Source organism: Entelurus aequoreus, linkage group LG16 (genome assembly GCF_033978785.1).
Source record: "Entelurus aequoreus isolate RoL-2023_Sb linkage group LG16, RoL_Eaeq_v1.1, whole genome shotgun sequence".
NCBI classification, from domain to species: Eukaryota; Metazoa; Chordata; class Actinopteri; order Syngnathiformes; family Syngnathidae; genus Entelurus; species Entelurus aequoreus.
The window spans coordinates 20,107,782-20,133,565 of record NC_084746.1 but is presented as its reverse complement, the minus strand read 5'-3'; the positions used below and the strand labels follow the sequence as shown (position 1 = coordinate 20,133,565).

The following is a 25,784-nucleotide window of genomic DNA, read 5'->3' as shown; positions in this document are numbered from 1 at the left end:
GGCAGGGAAGTCCGATGTCCAAACGGGGGTCGTGGTGCAGGAGAGAGCAAGTCCAATGTCCAAACGGGGTCGTGGGTAGGAGTGAGCAAGTCCGGTGTCCAAAAGGGGGTCGTGGTGCAGGAGAGAGCGTCCAAAGTCCAGGCAGGGTGTCATTATCAGGAGGGCAATCCGGTACCAGGGGAAAAGGAAGTTGACACTGAGACACGAGACTAGTGATGGGTCCGGCAACACCGATGCATCGGCGCATGCGTCGAGCTCATAGAGCGATACCCTGTGTCGGTGCGCGTATCGCTTTTAGAAAGTCACGTGACCGAACACGAGCTGTTTTGGTCACGTGACCGCTCATGAGCTGTTCTGGTCACGTGACCGCTCATGAACTGTATCGCACTGACGCCTGCGCGCCAAACTGTGTTTATTAGGAAGCGGCGCAATGCGTGTTGTTGACGAACACCATTAGGGCCGCTTGTTGTCACTGTCACTCAAAGTTGCATTTCAAAATTACACAGAATAAATGTGTTTATTTTGTTTAGAATTCAGATGGGTTTGATTTGGTGCGCGGCATATATTGGCTGTGCGGCGCACGGTGTGCGCGGAGGACGTTTGAGCACTGCGCAATTGCGCAGGCGCGCACCTTAGAGGGAAGGTTGCTCACAGGGCACAGAGGAGGCGTCAGTGCGATACAGTTCGCGTATCGGTCACGTGACCAAAGCAGCTCATGATCGGTCACGTTACTTTCTAAAAGCGGTACGCGCACCGACACAGGGTTTCGCTCTATGAGCTCGACGCATGCGCCGATGCATCTGTGTGGACCCATCAGTACTGTTACTAGAGAAGGTACAGGAATGACGGCGTGGCGAAGTTGGTAGCGTGGCTGTGCCAGCAATTGGTTACTGGGGTTCAATCCCCACCTTACCATCCTAGTCATGATACATGTTCACATTATTTGACTGTATCTAAAAAATATATTTTTATTTAAATGAAGATATGAAATAATCCTAAATGAAATACAATGACTTGGTTTATATTATTGTATATACTAGGTCATAATATCAGTGTCAGTTGAGTCGGTCCATAGGTTGCCTGTAGGGATTTTTAACGTCCAGCAGATGTCAGTATTTAGTGACACAGTATCGACACAGTATCAATACAGTTTTGCAATGTGTCGAAACGCTTCATGAGGCCTCATCAACCCATCACTACACGAGACTGTGGAACAAAAGGGGAGATGAAGATGATCAGACCGGACACAAGGAAACAAGCTACGAGAGATAATACTGGTGGGAAGTCAGAGACGTGAAGCTTACTGCGAACAGGGCTACGTTACGACTCCGAGTAGTCAGCGGCGAGTCTCTTTATCCTGTTGGCTGTAATCACTGCCAGCTGTGCTGATTGAAGATTGCCGCCGGCTGCAGCGGCGTGTGGGCGCGGTCTGCGCAGCGCGTGTGGGGGCGTGTCCAGATGCGCTCACAGTGGAGCCGCTGAGTGCTCCTGCAGAATAGGTAGAAACAGGCTACGCATGTGCGTGCGCCGTAACAAATACATCATTAAAACTACAAGAAACTAAAATATCTACTACAACTAAAATTCACTGCTGCAACTACTACAAATACAATAAACTACAGTACATCAGTGATGTGGGGTGACCTTCATACCATGTGAGGCACTGATACTTTTTGAGATTTTTTTCATTTGTATTTTATTTTACTTATATTAACTTAAATTCATGTTTTCTAATCACTGTTAATACAGGTTAAGATAACAACAAAAAAGAGAAGGGAGTAATTCATTTTAATAAAAATATTATCAATTAGTTATTGGTCTCATTTTTGCCTTTGATAAAATAAATACATTTTGGATTATTGCTTACCTTTTACTGTATTTTATATGTGAAGTACATGAACATGGACCCCGACTTAAACAAGTTGAAAAACTTATTCGGGTGTTACCATTTAGTGGTCAATTGTACGGAATATGTACTTCACTGTGCAACCTACTAATAAAAATCTCAATCAATCAATCAATCAAAACTATCCTCCATAACAATGTACTTTTATGATCAACTCAGTTTTGTCTTACAGTACAGTTTTATTATTTTTAAAACATGGCAGTACGGATTGCCACCGGACATCATCACATGTATAATGCTTGCAGTGGTGGTATAGACTCACAATATAGGTACTAAATTAGACAACATTTCAAACTCACACAGATTGTTAAAATATGTGATACAAAAACCAGTGTTGGGACTAACGCGTTACAAAGTAAATAGTAATCTAACGCTTTATTGTTTTATATTCAGTAACTCAGTTACCGTTACTACATGATGCGTTACTGCGTTATTTTACGTTATTTTTTATGCAGTATCGGATAAAAACTGAGAATATCTGAGTGTTTTATTGGAGCACTGCAGAAGAAGCGACCGGAAAAGAGGCACACGCTGTGTATGTGTGTAAGTGTGTGTGTGGGAGGGGGCGTGTCTTTGTTTACATCATGGCGGAGCCAGAAGTCGAATTTTTTAACATGGAGATATTCTCACTACTTTTCTTTTGTCGACCACAAAGAAAAGAACATTTTAGTTAAATGTAAGTTGTGTCTTGGATCAACGATCCTATCCTAGCAATTAAAATCTGCCAAAACAGCTACAAAAGCAACATGCTTCGACGAAGCTAGTAAAGAGAGACACACTTCACCTCCACCTGTAACAGCGGCTGGATTTTAACAAGGCACTGCGCACTGAAGGTACACACACACTGTCAATTCTCTTATATACTCTTTCATTCTAGACTTCTAGAGTGTTTGATTATCACATCACTCTAAATGTATATACTATAAAGTTCACAAACATAAAGAGGTATCCTAGTGGGCCAGGCCAATCTTTCCTTATCTCTACACTAAAACTGGAGAAATGTGTGGAGTGTTCTGGGCTTCAGACATAATTTTATTTCAGAACTTCTTGAGAGAAAAAAACGCCTGGTTAGGCTTTGTGTATGTAGTGTGTGCCTTCCTTGGTTTACAGCTATGTTGTTATTATGCTGATTGTTACTTATGTATGTTATGTTGCAGCTATTTAAAATATTTTTGTCAATTTGTTCTGGCCTGAAACAAATTGGCCCTTTGAAACATATCTTTGTCTCTGTGTGTTGTATGTAGACCACATTGCTTAGCAGAGTTCAGTGATGCAAATGCATGTCAAGTTGATCTCCAGTGCAATAAAAGTACTGAAATGAAGGCTAAAATGGGAATAAAAGGGGGCCTTAAAATAAAAACATATATATATATAAGTAACTTAAGTTACGTTTTGGTGTAAGTAACTGAGTTAGTAACTAAGTTAGTAACTGAGTTACTTTTGAAATAAAGTAACTAGTAACTGTAACTAGTTACTGGTTTTCAGTAACTAACCCAACACTGACAAAAACACAACTTGCCCACTGAACTATGTGGGCATTATTAAAAATGTCTGATAGCACAATACGCAATTCAAAAATACACCCATTAAATCCATTTACTCTATAATAAATGATGGGTAATATGCAAAACACTCTCCACACTTTGACATGTTTGACACATTTTAATTGCTTGAGGGACATCGATAGAAAATAAATGGATGGCTAAATACTTTTGAACGATTACAAAACTTTAAAGGGGTCAGTGAAGTAAACAAGGTAGGAATGATTCACATATTCTGAATATTCAATGTTTTATCGTATTTTCTTCATATTGTAACAGTCCCACCGGCGTTATTAAGCTGTGCTCGCCCTGGGCTAGATGCTGTTTATTTTATTTTATTATTTTTATTTTTTTTACATTGTAGCAGGCAAAAAAGGATGAGAAGTAATCAAAACAATGGAACATTGACTAAGACGATAACACAATTACCTGACATGTTAAAGTACAAACATAAGAAGAAAATGTTGACAGAAACAAAATTCAATTGTATTTAATTTCGTCTTGGTTGAAGGTGGGACAAGTTTGGAATATATCAAATCACAGCTCTTTAATAGCGTACATTGAAAGAGGGGTGGTGGTTAGTTATGAACGACAACCAATCAGGTGCTTTTACTTGCGAGATAAGGAAGTCACCGCCAAAACCAAAATCTATGGTTTTACCTTGTTCCACATCGGATATGAGGAGGCAGTGGCTGGGAAATCTGTGGTGGGCTCTCCTATTTCTGGGGCTGAGGTTGCCAAAGTAGTTAAAAAGCTCCTTGGTGGCAAGGCCCCGGGGGTGGATGAGATCCGCCCGGAGTTCCTTAAGGCTGTGGGGCTGTCTTGGTTGACAAGACTCTGCAACATCGCGTGGACATCGGGGGCGGTACCTCTGGATTGGCAGACCGGGGTGGTGGTTCCTCTCTTTAAGAAGGGGAACCGGAGGGTGTGTTCCAACTATCGTGGGATCACAATCCTCAGCCTTCCCGGTAAGGTCTATTCAGGTGTACTGGAGAGGAGACTACGCCGGATAGTAGAACCTCGGATTCAGGAGGAACAGAGTGGTTTTCGTCCTGGTCGTGGAACTGTGGACCAGCTTCATACTCTCTGCAGGGTCCTTGAGGGTGCATGGGAGTTTGCCCAACCAGTCTACATGTGCTTTGTGGACTTGGAGAAGGCATTCGACCTGTGGGAAGTGATCAAAGAGTATGGGGTAACAGACTTTCTGATTGTGGCGGTCCGCTCCCTGTATGATCAGTGTCAGAGCTTGGTCCGTATTGCTGGCAGTAAGTTGGACCCGTTTCCAGTGAGGGTTGGACTCCGCCAAGGCTGCCCTTTGTCACCGATTCTGTTCATAACTTTTATGGACAGAATTTCTAGGCGCAGTCAAGACGTTGAGGGTATCTGGTTTAGGTTATAGGTGATTAGGTTTGGGTTATAGGTGAATAGGTCTCTGCTTTTTGCAGATGATGTGGTCCTGATGGCTTCACCTGGCCAAGATCTTCAGCTCTCACTGGATCGGTTTGCAGCCGAGTGTGAAGCGACTGGGATGGGAATCAGCACCTCCAAGTCCGAGTCCATGGTTCTCGCCCGGAAAAGGGTGGAGTGCCATCTCCGGGTTGGGGAGGAGTTCAAGTACCACAGAGTCTTGTTCACGAGTGAGGGAAGAGTGGATCGTGAGATCGACAGGCGGATTGGTGCGACGTCTTCAGTAATGCGGACGCTGTATTGATCCGTTGTGGTGAAGAAGGAGCTGAGCCGGAAGGCAAAGCTCTCAATTTACCGGTTGATCTACGTTCCCATCCTCACCTATGGTCATGAGCTTTGGGTTATGACCGAAAGGACAAGATCACAGGTTCAAGCGGCCGAAATGAGCTTCCTCCGCCGGTTTGGCGGGGCTCTCCCTTAGAGATAGGGTGAGAAGCTCTGCCATCCGGGAGGAACTCAAACTAAAGCCGCTGCTCCTCCACCTCGAGATGAGCCAGATGAGGTGGTTCGGGCATCTGGTCAGGATGCCACCCGAACGCCTCGCTATGGAGGTGTTTCGGGCACGTCCAACCGGTAGGAGGCCACGGATAAGACCCAGGACACGTTGGGAAGACTATGTCTCCCGGCTGGCCTGGGAACACCTCGGGATCCCACGGGAGGAGCTGGACGAAGTGGCTGGGGAGAAGGAAGTCTGGGCTTCCCTGCTTCTCAGATAAGCGGAAGAAGATGGATGGATGGATTTTTTTATTTCACTGCTATGATGCCATCCGCAGGCAAGTCATTGATCATGACATCGACACACTGAAATCTATTATTTGCTGCTGCTGGTTGTTGTTACGCCAAAAATGTATTCCCTCCGCCGCGCCACAGAAGCACATATACTGCTTTCGGGCTTTGTCTGTCCACAACTGATTGCTACATGTACGTTTGTAAGACAAACACTTATATTTGTGGTTATCGTAAGAATATGTGTTTAAAATGATTTAAGCCTTTATCAAAGTTGACTATATCTATGTTAATGTAAGGGACTCTTATTGATCAGATGTTGATGTACTAAAAACCTCTTTTTTGTTTTTTAACTAGTCTTTGTTCATGCACCTAATAAATATTAGTCAAGTATTTGGATGTTTTCCTTCAAAAGAGTTATATATATGATAATGAAGTACAAACTATCCTGTTTATGTGTTGAAGTACCCTGTATAGGATATAAGAGACAGGTGGACGGATGGGGAAGGGGGTGGGTGGGTGGGTGTTTGTAAGGAACAGTGTAACTCGGCCTGTCGCCATCACGTCTCCACCTCATCGCTGCCACAACACCAATAGACTACAGACTCTGATTACATTGCGTTTGTAAGCGTTTGAAAAAAAGAGTTACAATTGGGGCCACATGCTGACATATGCTCAACTCATCATGCTTAATTTATTACAGCATTTGGGAAGTCTGTAGTTGATTTTTATTATGTAAATGTTATATTTTTATCAACATGTGATAGCAGGGACTCTGCCATTCAAAACTAGGCTGCTACATTACTAATGATATAATAGCTGAAAAAATAGTACAATAGCAATAGGAGAGACTATTCATCCCTGAACACCATGGAGTTCATGTAGGCTTCATGATGCAGTTACATTATTATATCAACTATCAGAGACAGCTTCAGGAAACTCTTCATTTAACATAATGTTGTTTTTTGCTGCTTCAACACAGCTCAATCAACACAGAAAAAGGTGAGAAAGGAGAGAAAGACAAGCATTATTGACAACTAACAGGGCTTTGCTGTCCGTATCATGTGAGGCACACACACACAAACACACACACACACACATGCACACATACACATGCACGCACGCACACACGCACGCACGCACACACACACCGCACAGCGAGCTAACGTTGCGCTAAAAGCGAATTAGCCTTCACCTCAAGGACTGCGAGCGAGCTGAGCTGCCGCTTATGTTTCCAGAACATCAACGGGCTCATAGTGATGTTACTAGTAGTTGAGTTGTAGAGGACTGGGAGGTGTTTATTATAATTTGCAGAGAGTCGGCTGTCTTATGCTTACCTGCTAAACAGGTAAGCATCACCCCACCTGCCTGTGCCGTGACCATTGACTCCATGCGCTCTGGATACGCACTGCTGATTGGCTGTTACAGCTCTGCGAGTAACCAATCTGATGGTTCTGTGGGTGGGACAACGCTGGGGGACAGCAGCACAGCAGAGAGACATACTGACAGGGGAGGCAGAACCAAGCGGAGCAGCTTGTTAAGATGTTAGTTTAGGCGGTGGCTCTCTGTTGTTAAGGCGGCCGCCTTAACAACAAAGCTCTGCGGGAAACCCTGGATAATAAAGTACATACTGTACTGTTTATGTGTTGCAGTACCCTTTAAAAAGCTGAAACCAACCCCAAACAACACCTTTGTCATTTGGGGTTGAACCCTATCCACTCGACATCCATTGCACTGGTCATCCAGGGGGGATCCCCACATTTGCGGTCCCTTCCAAGGTTTCTCATTGTTTCCATTGGGTTGAGTTTTTTCTTGCCCTGATGTGGGATCTGAGCTGAGGACGTGGTTGTGGCTTGTGCAACCCTTCGAGAATTTGTGATTAAGGGCTATATAGGTAAACTTTGATTGGTTTATTGATTGAACAGGTGAATTAACATCTGGGACGAGAAGCCGTTCCACACATCTAACTAGATGAGGGATGACATTTCATTCCTCTTCCACATTATATTTAGTTAAAGTTAGTTAAAGTACCAATGATTGTCACACACACACTAGGTGTGGTGAAATTTGTCCTCTGCATTTGACCCATCCCCCTGTTCACCTCCTGGGAGGTGAGGGGAGCAGTGGGCAGCAGCGTTGCCGCGCCCGGGAATCATTTTTTGTGATTTAACCCCCAATTCGAACAGTTGATGCTGAGTGCCAAGCAGGGAGGTAATGGGTCCCATTTTTATAGTCTTTGGTATGACTCGGCCGGGGTTTGAACTCACGACCTACCGATCTCAGGGCGGACACTCTACCCACTAGGCCACTGAGTAGGTTAGTAGTTAGGCCCTCTTAAAATGACTTTTCCCCCAAACATGGCGTGTCCAAGTCATTCGGGGTCAGTACAGCATGACATTTAGGTAATTTGAATCGGGTTTAAGATTACAATGAACAGTCTGAATGATCCTGTATATCTTACCTGGACATGAGCACGCACACCCATTGTCACCAAAGTTATTGGAATGAGAAAGATGAGAACAAGGCCATTAGCAAAACCCGAATAACAAGATATTTTTTATTTCATGTCATAATTTTTAAAAAGAGTCCGCAGATTTACTAATTTTTGAGCCTACGGCATCAGCGTTGAAACGTGTCGCTGATGCATTTGTCGATCTTTGCGGTGCCAGCGTTCATGCAGTTTGTGTACACGGGTGTTTAGCAAGCGGTTAGCAGGGCTGTTGAAAAAATACAGTGAGTTTAATGTATTCAACAGTTAACCTTGTCAGTTGTCAACTGTAATTTTAGGCAGTGTGTTGGTTGTGTTTACAACTTTGAAGAGGTCTCGCCAACTAGACTTTTCCCACATCCACATCTGTGAACCTTGGACCGCACTCCTGGGTAAAGATGTCAGGCAGCTTTAGGGATGATGTTTGATAAGAAATTATTGAGTTCGAGCCCATTATCGAATCATCTTATCGAACCGATTCCTTATCGATTCTCTTATCGAATCCAGATGGGTTGTTGTATATGGGAAAAAACCCACAATATTTGGTTTAACAAAAGCTCACTTTTATTTTATAAGAAAAACATAAAATAAAATAAATAAATAAATATTGACTGTTGTTACCCAAATTATATTAAGTGGGATTTTTCAGAAAAACAAATATATACAGTAACACAAAAACTACCTGTCTCTGTGATCACTATAGGTGTATAAATAATAATATAGTGTTAAATAAAATCAGTCCCTTGGGCACGAAACTGAAAATAATACAGCTCTCCAAAAAGTGCACTTCTGCTGCTATTGGAACATCCTTCTGGGGTCCATCAGTGTGGCCTCCTCCAGGAATGACTGCACGTCCTGTCCTGGAGGGAAAATGAGGGACAGACACAGCATAGAATTAGGGGGAAAATTAGCTGAATGTGAAGACTAGGGTGTCTCTTATTAAGTCTTTAGCATTAGTATGTGGAATTAAATGATGGAATGGATTAAGTAATGAAGTTAAACATTGTACTGATATGATCCACTTTAAGAAGTTGTTCAAATTAATTGTGCTTACAAAGTACAAAGAATAATTATGAGAAATACTTTCAACCTTATTGAAAATAGGATATTCTTCATCTCAGTATATTAATAGTGACTGAATTAATTAATTACATATTACAAAACTGTTGTATATACTAATTCACAGATGTTATTTTATTATAAAAAGGTCACTAAATCATGTATATATTTGTAAACGCTCTGAAGTGGAAAAGGGGTAGGATTAAATAAGCTTTACTTCTTCCTACTCCTTTTCGGACATGATGTAAAGTGAAATGATATGAAACTGTGATGTGTTATGCTGTAAGTGTGTTCATGTACGAAATAAACTAAAGAAAGAAACAAAGCACTAGTTTATTAGACAGACCTGCAAACTCTGGAGTGGTGTAGGCCACAAGATAACGTTAACGTTATCAGACACATACAAAAAGGCTAACGTTAACGTTATCAGACACATACAAAAAGGCTAACGTTACCGTTAGCCACTGACTATGCTTAGGTAACGTTAGTCTAGCTAACATTACTGCAGTCCTCGTTGACATAAGAGGTAACGTTATTTTAGCCAAAAGGCTACGAGTGAGCAGATATGGAAATTAACCGGCAACAGTTAACGTTAGTTACTCACCAGCACTATCACTGGAATTGGCGCTGCAGGTTGAAGCAGAGGAAGAGGGGTTTGCTTCGTCATCTCTGTCGCTGCTTCTCCACGACACCTTTCTCTAACCTTCAGGTTAAGTACGGCCTGAACATGTTTCATCATGCTTGTTGTACTTCCCCCCCTTTCATGAGAGCGAAGCCTGGCAATAATTGCAGATAGCCGTTTCCTCGTCATATTTTTTTGTAAAATGAAGCCATGCCTTGAGGCGTTTTTTCTGGTCCATTGTTGTTGCTGCTTCTGTATCTGCCGCCTAATGACTGCGCTACGTCATTTCCTGGGACGTGCCACAGGGCATTTCCTGTGGGACGGGATTCGTTCCCAGGGATTCGAATAAAGAACCAGCTCTTTTTCTTTACTATAGTGGCCTCGATAACGGGAACCGGTTCTCAAAAAGGGATTCGATTATTTTTTTTCCCCCCTCCCTCAGGGGGAATCTCGACAGGGTGGTTGCTGGTTGGGGTCCCTGCGGGTGGGGTGGGTGGTTCCCGTGGCCCCAGGCTGGGCGGTCCTGCGGCGGTCGGCTTGGGTGGGGTGGCCGGGGACGGGCCTGGCTGCGTGGGGCCGGTGGTCCCTGGTTCCCTAGGCATCACACCTGCTGTTTGTGGGTTGGGCTCTCTGGGTGGCTGGAGCCGTACTCTGGCTCCCACACACACTGGGAGTCAAATATATTGTACATACAAATACACATATACTCACATACATACCGTTATTCATACATTCATACATACATAAATAGATACCTAAGCTCCCACATACATACACAAATACAGTACATACCTACATACTCAAAGTTCGTACATCCACACGCACATTCACTGTACAAACATACACATACTGTACATATACATTCACTGTACAAACATACACGTACTGTACATATACATTCACTGTACAAACATATATATACACATTCTGTACATATACAAGAACATATGCATACATACACTCATGCACATAATCACGTTTCATCAAACATATATTAACGTTGTTGCTCTAGGGTAAACTGGGTATAACACATGGCACACTGACAAAGCTTAACCTATTGTTACTATAACAATCTACAAGGTTAATATAGGTTGCTTCTCTTTCTTCCCCTCCATTTTTCTGCATTCTTTTGTATCTCTAGTTATCATTATGTATATGTATTGTTGCCTTTGAACAACTGTATTGTTGATAATAGAGGTAAATTATTGGTATTGTTCATTATCAATAGCGCTATTTCTATTGGTATTTGTATTGGTCCATTTGTAGTGTAATAATGCTCATTGTCATTTCTGTATTATTATTTATTTCGCTAATTGCTTCTTTGCTATCACTTTTACCATCATGTTTGTACATATCATATTTGCTGATGTTGCTCTATTGTTGTTGTTGTTGTTATTGTTGTGTTTGCTGTTGTTGTTTTTATCTCTCTGTCTAATCCCCCTCTTGTCCCCACAATTCCCCCCTCTGTGTTCCTTTTTTTCTCTTTTTATCCCCTCCTGCTCTGGCCCGGCTGCATCAAATGATAATATAAATACATTTAATAAAGTCAAATACAAATAAGGCAACAAGAGAAGTATACTACACTTCTCTTTTGTAAAGTAAATCTGAACAGCCGATATGGGCATCTACATCAACTATATGATTTGCCTGAGAAGCTGGACAGGACCAAAAAAAAATAATAATAAAAAAAATAAATTTAAAAAAAGGGATTCAAGTCCATGGAATTGGTTCTTTTCTTATCGAACGGTTCTTTTCTTATCGAACAGCCGGGAGAACTGGTTTCGAACATCATCCCTAGGCAGCTGTTTAGCAGGCTAATTTGTTTTAATTTTTTTCAACAGCAGAAACAATTTTTGAGGTTCTGAGGGCGAATCAACATCTAATTGCTTCATAGCAGCTGTACAGTTACAAATTATATCTGTGTGATTGTTGCCATATGAATTAACAAACACAATACAGCTTTAAAACCTGCTCGGTGGCCTTGTGGTCAGAGTGTCCGTCCTGAGATTGGTATGTTGTGAGTTCAAACCTCGGCCGAGTCATACCAAAGACTATAAAAATAGGACCCATTACCTTCCTGCTTGGCACTGAGCATCAAGAGTTGGAATTGGGGGTTAAATCACCAAAATGATTCCTGAGCGTGGCCCCAGCTGCTGTTCACTGCTCCCCTCACCTCCCGGGTGGAACAAGGGGATGGGTCAAATGCAGAGAGTAATTTCACCACACCTAGTGTTTGTGTGACTATCTGTGGTACTTTTACATACTTTAACTTTAATTTTACTAATAAAACAAACCAAAAAATATTAGTTAGTCAGGCAAAACATCTCATGAAATGACAATGACAAATAAGAATTATTGTAAATAATATCAGTATATTATGCCACCAGGATAGTTTTGTATGCCATGTTGTTTGTGCTGGGCTGACATCTTTTGGACGAGTTTGCTCACTGCAGGTGTTACCAGTTTAATGGGTTTTTATTTTTATTTTAACCTCCATACCGGAAGCATATGTCTCGTTCCGCCCTGTAGTCGTATGTAGCGTTCCTTCTATGATTCCTTTGTGCATCGCTCCAGGCTACGTTTGTCACATGTTTGACGTCTGTGGTAGTGTTTTAGTGCATGTTTGTGTGTGTGAGGGTGCTGAAGTGACAGCTCCCATGGTTGGCCCTGTCACGCCAATTTTCTTCCCATTACAAAAACCTTCCTACCCCCCATTTACTTCCGGGGTCATTTCCGCTTACGTCATTTCCTCTTACGTCTTTGACAGCGATCGATAGCACTTCGTTTGACTCTTTTTTATAATACAGCGTTAACAAAACGTCTGTATTAATCGGACAAGTATTAATCTGACAAATTAATTTGAGGATATTCCTGACTGCACATTTGACTCGTGGACATATGCGGAAATTAATAACAGTGTACAATAAGTTAATTAATTATCAATCAACATTATTAAACTTTATTAAAACTAAATGTATTCGTTAAATTCAGATTTTTTTTAGTTCTCTGTGTAAGTGAACTAAATTAAAATGACATTTATGTGCACATATGTACCTCAGTGAAGTCAGATGACCCGTGGTCAGACAAACGACAATATTTAGAATAAGCACATAATAATAAAGAAAAACCTTGGGTATTTCTTCAAGACTTTAAAATGAGGCAAAAAACTGCAATGTAAAATGTTTTTTTTATTGTTTACAAATGTTTTGTTCCAAACATTGCACGAGCTGCACCTAAAGAATGGGGAACACAGATAAAGGACAAAGCGTCAATTATAATCACAAGTGGTGGTCACCTCAGAAGTAGACATGTTATAGTGAAAAGCTCTTAAACCACATCAAGGTACAAACCAATAAAGGTTATTAGATTATTATTTTTGAACCGTTTTTTTCCCCCCAGCTTACATATTTCTCCAATAATTTTTTTTTATGGAGCAACATAGGTATGATACAATTTATTCACTTTTGTGTCATGGCATACCAGTATTGTATTCAGTTCATCTTTGATGACGCATTCGATGGCCTGGACTGAGTTTCTGGATACCCTAAAGACTGGCTGAAAAATGCCCTGCAATAGGCCGCTCGCCTTGTCTGTCCAATAACAGAACCTCTGGCCATGCCTTTGGGGAAATTGAAGAAAAGCTCTTCAGATTACAGTTACTAATCCATCCATCCATCCATCCATTTTCTACCGCTTGTCCCTTTTTGGGGTCGCGGGGGGTCGCTGTAGCCTATCTCAGCTGCATTCGGGCGGAAGGCAGGGTACACCCTGGACAAGTCGCCACCTCATCACAGGCAGTTACTAATCATGATAAACAATACATCAGATATTTCAAGAAGTTGTCCTACCCTTCAATGCCAAAGCGCTCCATTAGAAGGACACACCACCAACGCCGGATTGACTGCATGTCCAGCTAGAGCAGATATAACAATGAGTTCATTATTTTTACCTCTCAGAGCCGCTTATTTTGAAATCTTTTAAATATCTAAATACTTACCACACTGTAGTGAAAAGTAGTGTCCGTACAGAGCCAGAGGGAGTACTAAAAATAGAAAATAGTAATTTTTCTGAGCACATGTAATAATTGTGTAATGAAAAAAATATTTCTCTACTTTGTAATAATCTACTAAATTGATGAAAAGAGCTGTCAACATCAATACTGGAAATGTGATAAATAGGAATATCTCTGGAAGCAATAATTGCAACCATAATATTTTTGTAATTTGATACTGTGTTTCACATCATTGTGGGGGAAGTTTAACCTACTCTTCTTCTTTAAAAATGCTCAACTTACCATGAGCATGAAAACACCACAGTCATTCCCCGAGGTCTGGCGTGGGATCTCCTGGTAATACACATTAGCACCATGAAAATGTATACAGCCTTTGGGTTTACTACAAGACATTTATATTTTATAGAGTAAACCTATTACCTGCATGTCTTTTCCAGTGAGCTCACTCCAGCTTCCTGGGACGATGTGCTGCGCAATGCTCCTGCAGTAAAAAAGCCAAATGTGAATAAAATAAAATGCAATAAGCCACTTGGCATATTAAAACATGAAGACAAATTGTAAATAAACAAGTGAAAATTCTATTAGAACACTGCCAAAGCATGAACAAAATCACGTTTCACCAGTACTGGTCCATGACTCTGTGGTTGGGGACCCCTGTTGCACACCACTGGAACATGGCTAGAATGGGAACATAGCCGAAAGAAGAACATGTCTAAAACATGAGCATAGCGGGGAAGGGAAAGATGACTAGAACAGAACCATAGCCAAAACCAGAACATGGCTGGAACAAAAAGTGGCCAAAATGGAACTGTGGCCAGGATTATTATAAAGGGACCTAAAGATGGCTCTGTACACCTCATCACCAAAACCAGATGGCCAAAGGGCAAACTGAGAGTCCAGCAAGAGAATTTCTCTCTTTGCCGGCCTCAACACCTATAATGGTCAATGCAGGAAGAGGCATAAAAAATGTAATTGCACAAGAATTATAAGATATCTCCAGTATTTTTCTTTTCAACACTTACACAGAGAAGGTAATGCTCTGGCCCGTTGTGCTTGCTCCACGCTGGGAAGAGGAGTGCATCCTTTAGATGTGCATCCCTCTGTAGTAAACATTTATGAATATTTTAGAAAGAAATTTCAGATTAGTGTAGCTATTATCATTCAAATTTCATTGTAATCACTGGAAGGCTTGACATTGGATCGACGTCTTTGTGCTTCCACGTTGGTACAATATACATGTTGGCAATGAAGACATCTTTGCCCTGGAACAGTTTTGAATCCAAAAACATGAGGATATGTGAGGTTTTATATTAACCATTGAATCAGATTTTTTAATGACCAAAAGCAGCCTCTGAGCAGCTTCCTGAACCAGCTGGAGGCAAGCATTTCCAATCTGTCATCACATTACAGATGTAACAAAGTTATACATGTCCATGGAATAAGCAGTCAATTGAAACAAACATAACAGTTACAGTACTGACTGTGGAGTCCATGTCTCTGGACAACCCGAGAGACCAAAACTCTTCTCGGGTTAAACACACCCCTCCCTCTTTAACGATCAGCTCCATAGCTGGACGATCGCAGCCCAAAACATACTCGAGCTGTTCATGATAAAATTTTACATTACTCGACTTGAAGATAACCTTGGCCACTTCACAAAGCAATAAATGTATATATTTTTAATCATATACTGGCTCCAATGTCAAAATTTTACTCAATTTGAAACCTGCTCACCAGTTGTTTCTGGTTGGGGTGCAGCTCATTTTTCCAGGGTGATGTGGGGCCAGCATATGTATGGTCCGTGAAACAATGACACTGGACATGTGTCAATCATACAAATAGTTAGAAAGCTCCATGTATGGACACATAAACACTTTTTTTCTGAAAAAGTACCTCAGTTTCCTCCTCCGATGATGAAGTCAGCATTTCAGCATCTCCTGGAAGCACAGGGGCTGAAGGGGAATCCTTTGGCCAGCCAGGGTGAGTCCCTAAATGAGAGAGGAGGCATATTATGATACAGGGGAGGGATATTAAGATCTCTGAACAAAAATGCCTGTAAACAGCATTCAGTTGGACATACTCGGGCGCAAAGGTTTCAGTGATGCATACGGGGTCATCATATGCTTGGGCTTTCCATCCAGGGTCTCCAGCCTAACCGTATTGTTTGGAAGAACCTCCATAACTCTGTAACATAAAGGGAATGAGTTCTGGCTTGGTCATCACCAATATGACAATCATGAAACATTTTACCAGTAACCTTGTGGTTAGAATTCAATATTGCATTCAAGCATGTGAGTACATTCAGACTGAATTACAATCCTAGAGTACAATAGTCAAAGACCACCATTTAGTTACCTCTTTCTTGAATTCAGTGCCCTGGTCAGTGAGGATAACTTCAGGCAAACCATGAGTAAAGAAAATGTCCCTCAAGGCCTGTGGGGCACCACAGAAATTATATTAGTACAACTAATAATTACAATAGGGGCGGCGTGGCGAAGTTGGTAGAGTGGCCTGCCAGCAATCGGATGGTTGCTGGTTACTGGGGTTCGATCCCCACCTTCTACCATCCTAGTCACGTCCGTTGTGTCCTTGGGCAAGACACTTCACCCTTGCTCCTGATGGCTGCTGGTTAGCGCCTTGCATGGCAGCTCCCGCCATCAGTGTGTGAATGTGTGTGTGAATGGGTGAATGTGAAAATACTGTCAAAGCGCTTTGAGTACCTTGAAGGTAGAAAAGCGCTATACAAGTATAACCCATTTATCATTTATTTATAATAGAATTGTATATATATATATGTATATATATATATATATATATATATATATATATATATATATATATATATATATATATATATATATATATATATATATATATATATATATATATATATATATATATATATAAATATATATATATATATATATATATATATATATATATATATATATATATATATATATATATATATATATATATATATATAAATTATGCACTTTAGTGGCTTTTTCCCTTTCTGATTATGGCCATGGGTAAGTGAAACACCAAAATATAAAGAATACCTCCTTCACATTGGCTGCTGTCTTTTTAGGGAATGTTCTTGCTTCAACCCACTTGGTGAAATAATCGGTCAAAGTGAGACACAATATCTGTTCCCCTTAGACGACTTTTTCACAGGTCCAAAGAGGTCCACACCTAGAGCATGAATTCCAGTTCTCAGTTTAGCAAATATTTGAATGTAGACTGAGTTTTTGTATAGTTGTGCTTGAAAAGGTGAGGGATGTGTGAATAAACCCACTCACCAACCATGTACCAAGGTGATACGACCTTGATGGGCTTCAGGTCAGGCGCCTTGGTCTTTAATTTTTCAAAGCGCTGGCAGTCAGGACATGTGCACACCTAAAAGCAGTAATAAAGGGAAACATATTGAAGATATGATTTGATTCCACAACACTTTGCGACCTACTACTAACTACTAACCTGAGTGTTTCAACTAAAAATAAAAATTAAAAGCAAATATCTTCCTTCTAGGAGCTTGCTTACCCAATCCAATGTGTCCTTTGTGATGGACCGCCAATAAAACCGGGGAGCAATCTTCGCTTGCATCCTCCGTGGTCCAAAATGGCCTGCATGGGCTTCGGTTAACACAGCCACTTTCTCCTCCTCTGTCCAAATGACCCTTCTGTTCCCATGGTACAGGACCTCTTCTACACAGGACAACAGCACACACAATATTGTAGTGAAATGGTTTCAACAATAATGTTGATTTAAAGTACAGACATTTAACAGTATTATATATTAATTAATATTAGTGAAATGGTTTCAACAATAATGTTGATTTAAAGTAGTACAGACATTTAACAGTATTATATATTAATTAATATTAGTGAAATGGTTTCAACAATAATGTTGATGTAAAGTACAGACAATTAACATTATTATATATTAATTAATATTAGTGAAATGGTTTCAACAATAATGTTGATTTAAAGTAGTACTGACATTTAATAGTATTATATATTAATTAATATTTTTTGCACGTTACCACGAAGACAGAAGTTCCCAGCAGCGGCCCTAACACTCCGCTTGAAATGTTTCGAAGCCTGCTGGTGTTTGACATAAGTCCCCTGGGAAAGATAAAGACGAATATCATTCAGTGACACCACCATTTTCAGGAGATTTGGATTCTATCGATTCTATCGATCGCTGTCAATGACGTAAGAGGAAATTACTATATTATAAAAAATAAAAAATAAACAGCGACGGGCAGTAAGAGGAAATGACGTACGTAAGAGGAAATGACGTAAGCGGAAATGACCCCGGAAGTAAATGGGGGCTAGGAAGGTTTTTGTAATGGGAAGAAAATTGGTGTGACAGCCCCCTCCCCTTTGCTGCTGAAAATTATAATTGCAAGTGAAAAAAACGTAATATTCTATGGGACACATCTTCATCCTTTTGACACATGGTCTAACGAGTGTTAATTTTGTAATCTGTCCCATTCTGTGAGGAGGAAGGAGGAGTGAGCAAAACACATCCTATCTGGTTTGTGATACTAGCAAAAACAGCCATGTTTTGTTTAAACATTGGGTAACAACATCAGTCACAAAAAATAAACATTTGGAGGATAACAAATACCATACAATACCATACTAACTTTATTTATAAAGCCCTTTAAAAACAACCACAGTTGAAAAACAAAGGGCTGTACACCACGAAGAAATAGAGGCAAAGGACAGATTAAAAAATAACATTTAAAACAGAAGTAAAATACACATTGAAAAAGCAAATACAAATTATCCTAAGAACAATTTGTTAGATAAAAAGCAGTTAAAAAGTTAAAAACAGTTAAAAAAGTTAAAAACAGTTTAAAGTCTTATGCTGTGTTAAAAGCCAGTGAATAAAAATTGGTTTTAAGAAGGGTCTTAAAAGTAGCCAAAGAAGGGGCCTGTCTCACATGAAGAGGGAGATGGTTCCAGAGTTTGGGACCCGCAACAGAGAAGGCCCTGTCCCCTCGAAGCTTGCGCTTTGATTTGGGTACCTCCAGGATCAGCTGATCAGCTGACCTGAGGGACCGGGTGGGGGCATAGAGGTGGAGCAGCTCAGAGAGGTAAGGTGGGGCAAGACCACGTAAGGATTTAAAAACAAGTATAATAATTTTAAAATGGACTCTTAAAGACAGGAGGGAGGCTAAAACAGGAGTAATGTGCTCTCTTTTTCTTGTGTTAGTTAAAAGTCGGGCAGCTGCATTTTGGACCAGCTGCAGACATAAGAGGGAGGATTGACTAATTCCAAAATACAAAGAGTTACAGTAATCCAGCTGAGATGTGATAAAGGCATGGATTACTGTCTCAAACTGTTGCCTACAAAGAAGGTTTTTAACTTTGGCCAGCTGACGTAAATAAAAAAAGCTGGCATTCACCACTGTACCAATCTGATGGTCCAATTTAAAATCACTGTCAATACGAAAGCCCAGGTTGGTTGACCATGGGCTTGACGTGCAAAGCCAAGGGGCCAAAGTCAACAGGGGGGAGCTCACAGGTACCACTAGGTCCAAACACTATTACTTCTGTATACTTTTCATTGAAATTTAAGAAATTTAGGGCCATCCAGGCCTTGATATCATCAAGACAAGCAAGTAGTGGCTGCATTGAAGAGGCATGATTTCTCTTTAACGGAATATAAAATTGATCAAAAAAAGAAAAATGACAATTTAGTGATCAACCACATTACACCTTGGAGAGAGTGGGGGTTCAGAGACATCCCGTATGGGCTCCAAAAATGCAAAGCATAGGCCATAAAAGTTTCTTATCTTGGGACAGAAAACAGACCAATGTAGTGAAGACAAAGCCGCACACACAAACTCTTAGACTCAAATAATGGTTTTAGACAAAAGATTACTGAAATATTAATTTTGCCATTACAGATGTCAAGTTACAAAGTCAAATACTTTCTTTTTCACACAACACATGTTTTTCATTGACCACCGCATGTTGGTGATCTCTTCGCATTACTGTGTAGACAGGAAGTAACGTTGTTTTTCAATCTCAGATCAGACAACAGGAGGAAGTAGAGAAGAAAGCAGATGTTGCTATGGAGATGTCAGACCTGGTGGTCTACTGTCAGCCACGCAGCAAGGAGAAAGACCGCTTTGGTAAACACATTTACATCAAACATGCGATAATAACATATGTGTCCCACTGCCTGTTTAGAAAAAACAAACACCAATCGCACATGTTTTAGTGTTGAATTTTTGTAAATAAAGTATACTGTTACCAAAGTTAGTGCAATTAATTTCACAAACAACACAGCTTGTGGAATAATTAATCATTCTTAAATTCTTAAATTTTATTTTTGTAATGTGCATTGTACAGCAAGATTCTCTTTGTCTTTATAGATAGCTACAACTACAAGGAGGTTCGCTCGTTTGTAGAGAATAAGACACCGGGAAAACATCGGTCAATGGAGTTCCTGCGGTACAACCACAAGGCTTTGAGTCGGATCTACCCAAAAGGCCAACGCGTGGAGTCCTCAAACTATGACCCCTATCCTCTGTGGTCGGTTGGCTGTCACATGGCGGCTCTCAACTTCCAGACGGCAGGTGATTATTTGGTTGAATTGAAATTAATGTCTTTGGATTTCAGCTCGGCAACAGAATTTTTCACATTCAAACACTTCTGCAGGGATTTAAATGTTGAGCTATACGGTGTAGCTATATGGTGCAGCCTCTAGTATTAAATGTGTAAAGTAAATATGAAAGTCTAACAAAAACTGGGGTTGAAACCATATTTATGTGTGGTGTGACTTGAAACATCAAAACACTGTTCCTTACCAACAATACACAAATAAATAATAAACCAAAAATATATAGATCACCTAAGTCAAGTATAGAAACATTTGAAGAATGGATCAAGGCAACTTACATGGACAATGGTCAAAGAATAATGTTCTTATGTGGTGACTTTAATATTGACTTATTGAACAAGCAAAAGCAAAAGTCTATTGATGACTTCATTGATACAATGTACAGCATCAGTCTATATCCTAAAATCACAAGGCCAAGCAGAATCACAGCACACTGTGCCACGCTTATTGATAATATTTTTACCAATGATTTTGATAATAACACTACAAGTGGTCTACTTATAAGCGACGTTAGTGATCATCTGCCAGTTTTTACAATATATAATGGAAACTACAAGAAGAACATGGAAGACAAAAGGACATTTCGAAGACTATGCACAGAGAAGAGGATGACTGCCTTCAAAATTGAGCTACAAAAGCAAGATTGGGACAATGTGTATAATGAAAAAGAGGTTGATGAAGCATATGAACATTTCTTAAACAAGTTCATAATACTTTATGACAAACATTGTCCATGGATACAACTCAGTAACAAGCAGAGAAAGAATAATCAACCATGGATGACAAAAGGATTAAAAAATGCTTGTAAGAAGAAGAATACACTATATAGAGAATTTATAGCACAAAGAACTATAGAGGCAGAAATTAAGTACAAAAAGTATACAAACAAGTTAACAGACATACTACGATCATGTAGAAAAGAATATTACAGTGAATTGTTGGACAGGAACAAAAATAATATGAGAGCAACATGGGGCATCCTCAATAGCATTATTAAAAATGGAACTAAGAGGGACTACCCTCAATACTTTTTAGATGAAAATAAAAAAAATGACAACATAAAGGAAGTAGTTGAAAGCTTCAATAATTATTTTGTAAATATTGGACCAAAATTGGAAGAAAGGATTCCAGACCCAGTTCCAATTGAGGACTATAATGATACCATAGAGCGAAATCCCAACTCCATGTTCCTCAGTAATGTGACACAGGAGGAAATAGTTACAATCGTGAAAAAATGTAAATCTAAGACTTCAACTGATTGTAACGGAATTGATATGGAAACGATAAAAAAGGTTATTGAAGAGATCTCAGGACCATTAATGTATATTAGTAACCTATCATTTCAAACAGGTACATTTCCAAACAAAATGAAAATAGCTAAATTTGCACCAATTTATAAGACTGGAGATAAACATCAATTTACAAATTATAGACCTGTTTCTCTACTTCCACAATTTTCTAAAATCATTGAAAAACTGTTCAATAACAGATTAGAAAGTTTCATAAATAAAAATAGAATACTCGAAGAGAACCAATATGGATACAGAGCTAATGTTTCAACTTCAATGGCTTTAATTGAAATTACAGAAGAAATTACCAATGCAATAGATAGTAAAAAATGTGCAGCAGCGGTTTTTATGGATCTAACTAAAGCATTTGACACAATTAATCACAATATTTTAATCAAAAAACTAGAACGATATGGCATCAGAGGGTTAGTCTTAAACTGGATAAGAAGTTATCTAACGAACAGGAAACAATACGTGAAGCTAGGCGAACACACGTCTACAACGCTAAATATATCCTGTGGTGTACCTCAGGGATCAATACTAGGACCTAAATTATTCAATCTCTATATAAATGACATTTGTAAAGTTACAAAAGATTTAAAGTTAGTATTATTTGCGGATGATACAACAGCGTTTTGTTCAGGAGAGAACACACAGGAGATAATACAAATAATAACAGAAGAAATTAACAAATTAAAAAGATGGTTTGACAAAAACAGACTATCGTTGAATCTTAGTAAAACTAAAATAATGCTATTTGGTAACAGTAGAAGAGAAAGTCAAACACAAATACAAATAGATGGAATAGAAATTGAAAGAGTAAACGAAACCAAATTTCTAGGTATAATGATTGATGATAAATTGAACTGGAAATCTCACGTAAAAAATATACAACATAAAGTTGCAAGAAACACGTCAATAATGAATAAAGCAAAACATGTTCTAGACCAAAAATCCCTTCATATTCTCTACTGCTCACTAGTGTTACCATATCTGAGCTACTGTGTAGAAATATGGGGAAATAATTACAAAAGTACACTTCATTCATTAACGGTGTTACAAAAAAGATCAGTTAGAATAATACATAATGTTGGATATAGAGAACATACAAATCCTTTATTTATTGAATCAAAAATACTGAAATTCCACGACATAGTGAATTTGCAAACAGCTAAAATTATGCACAAAGCAAACTATAACCTGCTACCCAAGAATATACAACAATTCTTCTCAAAAAAAGAGGAGAAATATAATCTTAGAGAAAAACGTAATTTAAAACATTTGTTTGCACGTACAACACTTAAGACCTTCAGTATATCAATATGTGGAATTAAATTATGGAATGGATTAAGCAAAGCAATCAAACAATGTACTAATATGATCCACTTCAAGAAACTCTTCAAACTTAAAGTGTTTACAAAGTACAATGAAGAAGAACCATGACAAACATTCTCAATTTATTTCATCCATCCATTCATTCATTCTTAAAGTAATCTTACTTATCTCATCATATGAAATATGACTTACTTCACCAATTATTATTATTAAATTCTTACTATTATTTATTTATTTATTTTTATTGTAATTACTTATGGAGTTTATTGTGAAAAAATTGTGAACAGGAAGTGAACAAAAAGTTTTGCAACTGTTATGTAAAGAAAAGGGGTAGGATTAAATAAGCTCTGCTTCTTCCTACTCCTTTTCGAACATGTTGAAAAGAAACTGGAAATTGTGATGTATCATGTTGTATGCTTGCATGTTCGAAATAAACTCAAACTCAAACTCAAACTCAAAAACAAACAGATACTTGATGTGCACTTAAATGCAGTTGGGTTAGTGTTCAAACATGTACTTTTGTCACAGGACCAAATTATGCATATAGTCACAACTCCATTGAAGCCTTGATGTGACTTGAACTCTAAGTTTCTCTGGTAGACTTTTTTACCAACTGAGATCAATTGTGGAGGAAATAAATTATATACAGTAAAGTTCACCGTATTACATGTAAACAAACAAACATACAAAGAGACGTCATTTGTGATGACTTTAACCAACTGTAATGACCTCTTGATTGAAAAGTTACTAGGACCGTGATAGAATTTAGTCTTAGCGTGAGTCGGAACTTAAAGCTAAATAGTATCGAAATGAACATCTGAATTAGTTACACTGTACAAAGAACACATTAAATAATTGTAAAATACGGTGTACACTGTACGCAGAACACTTTGAGTACCTATTAGGGTTGTATGGTATACCGGTACTAGTAAAGTACCACGGTATTATTGAATCATAAACTGTACTATACCGCCTCTAAAAAATACCGGTTCCCTTTTTCTTTTCTTTTTTGTTAAACGCGCATGACAGCTCACCATTGTCACGTGGTGTCATTGCTGGTTTTACGAGCAAAGGAGCATGTTCAGCAACGCACAATCACGGAGTACTTACAGGCAGACACAGTGTGTCGACAGAAAGGGGAGAATGGATGCATTTTGGCTTAAAAACTTAACGATAAAGGTGAAGCTATAACACGCTTTAAAACATAGTTAACGGCTAACGTCCATCTGCAGTCGGCAGTGTTTTAGCTACACTATACATCTAAATCACTAATCCTCGCCTCCATGGCTACAAATAAAGTTCTTACAAGTATCATCCCTGCAGGATGAGGAATAGCTAAACATGTTTCACTACACACCGTTGGAGGATACAATAGCTCACAGCTAACAGGCTCGCGCTCCTCAATGTAAACAAATGCCATGAGTGGAATGACACCTGACATCCACTGTTATGATACCAAGTACAAGAGCGTATCTAGTCAATACTACAATGATTTCATCGATCATTTAGTGTCACAAAATCTTTATTACTTTTTTAAAATTTATATTGTTTTTTTTCGAAACTCAGGAAATATGTCCCTGGACGCATGAGGACTTTAAATATGACCAATGTGTGATCCTTTAACTACTTGATATCGGATCAATACCCAAATTTGTGGTATCATCCAAAACTAATGTAAGTATCCAAACAACAAAAGAATCAGTGTTTATTACATTTGAACAGAAGTTTAGATAGAACATGTTAAAACAGAAAATAACCAGATAGTAACAGTATATGAACAAGTAGATTATTAATCCATTTTGTACCACTTTTACAAAATAATAGAATCAGAAATGACACAATATGTTACTGCATACGTCAGCAGACAAACTGGGAACCTTTGTTTGTTTAGTACTAAAAGACAAGTTGTCTGGTATGTTCACTATTTTATTTATGGACACAATTTGTCTTCGATTGTAATAAGAAACATGTTTAATGTACCGTAAGATTTTTTGTTAAGATAAAGCCAATAATGGCATTTTTTGTGGTGCCCTTTATTTAGAAAATGTACCGTATTTTTCGGACTATAAGTCGCAGTTGTTTTCATAGTTGGGCCGGGGGTGCGATTTATACTCAGGAGAGACTTATGTGTGAAATTGTTAACACATTTACCGTAAAATATCAAATAATATTATTTAGCTCATTCACGTAAGAGACCAGGGGCCGTATTTATCAAGCTTCTTAGAATTACTCCTAAGAAGTCTGTTAAGAGTTGACTTAAGAGTAAATAAATTCTTCGCTGAAAGCTGCACTTAAAAGTTAGTTATCAAGCGTCTTACTCACACTTTCAGCGAAGTGTAGGACTGAATCTTAAGTGTCACACTCAGAGCTGAATTACGACATTACTATGTGCCGTAAACGGAATTTTAGGTGACGTCATTTCTGTGTCCATAGAAATGACCAATCACGGAAGGGAATCCCTTGTCTAAGAATAAAAAAATATCTTAGAAATATTTAAGTGGACAATGGGAGTGTATATTTTGACAATAAACTACAAAATAATACAAAACAAACTAGTCCCCGCCGGCACTCACGCTACGGCTCCCTCTCTTCTCTCGGCCACACACATACGCTACTCTCATAACATTTTCTTTCCAATTCATTAATTAGGCAACTAATTTGAAACTGGTGTGGGTGGCTCTATATATACTAGCCCAC

The 25,784-nt window shown here is 39.2% G+C and overlaps 1 protein-coding gene across 3 annotated transcripts in view; it reads left to right on the top strand.

The window, feature by feature from the left end:
• Positions 1 to 25,784, top strand: part of plcg2 (phospholipase C, gamma 2) — a 189,044-nt gene that overhangs the window by 124,199 nt on the left and 39,061 nt on the right. For all 3 annotated transcript variants that reach the window (XM_062022352.1, XM_062022351.1, XM_062022350.1), the window contains exons 27-28: positions 19,870 to 19,972; positions 20,216 to 20,419. In XM_062022352.1, the coding sequence (XP_061878336.1) occupies positions 19,870 to 19,972; positions 20,216 to 20,419 (307 nt within the window). The remainder of the gene's footprint in view (positions 1 to 19,869; positions 19,973 to 20,215; positions 20,420 to 25,784) is intronic.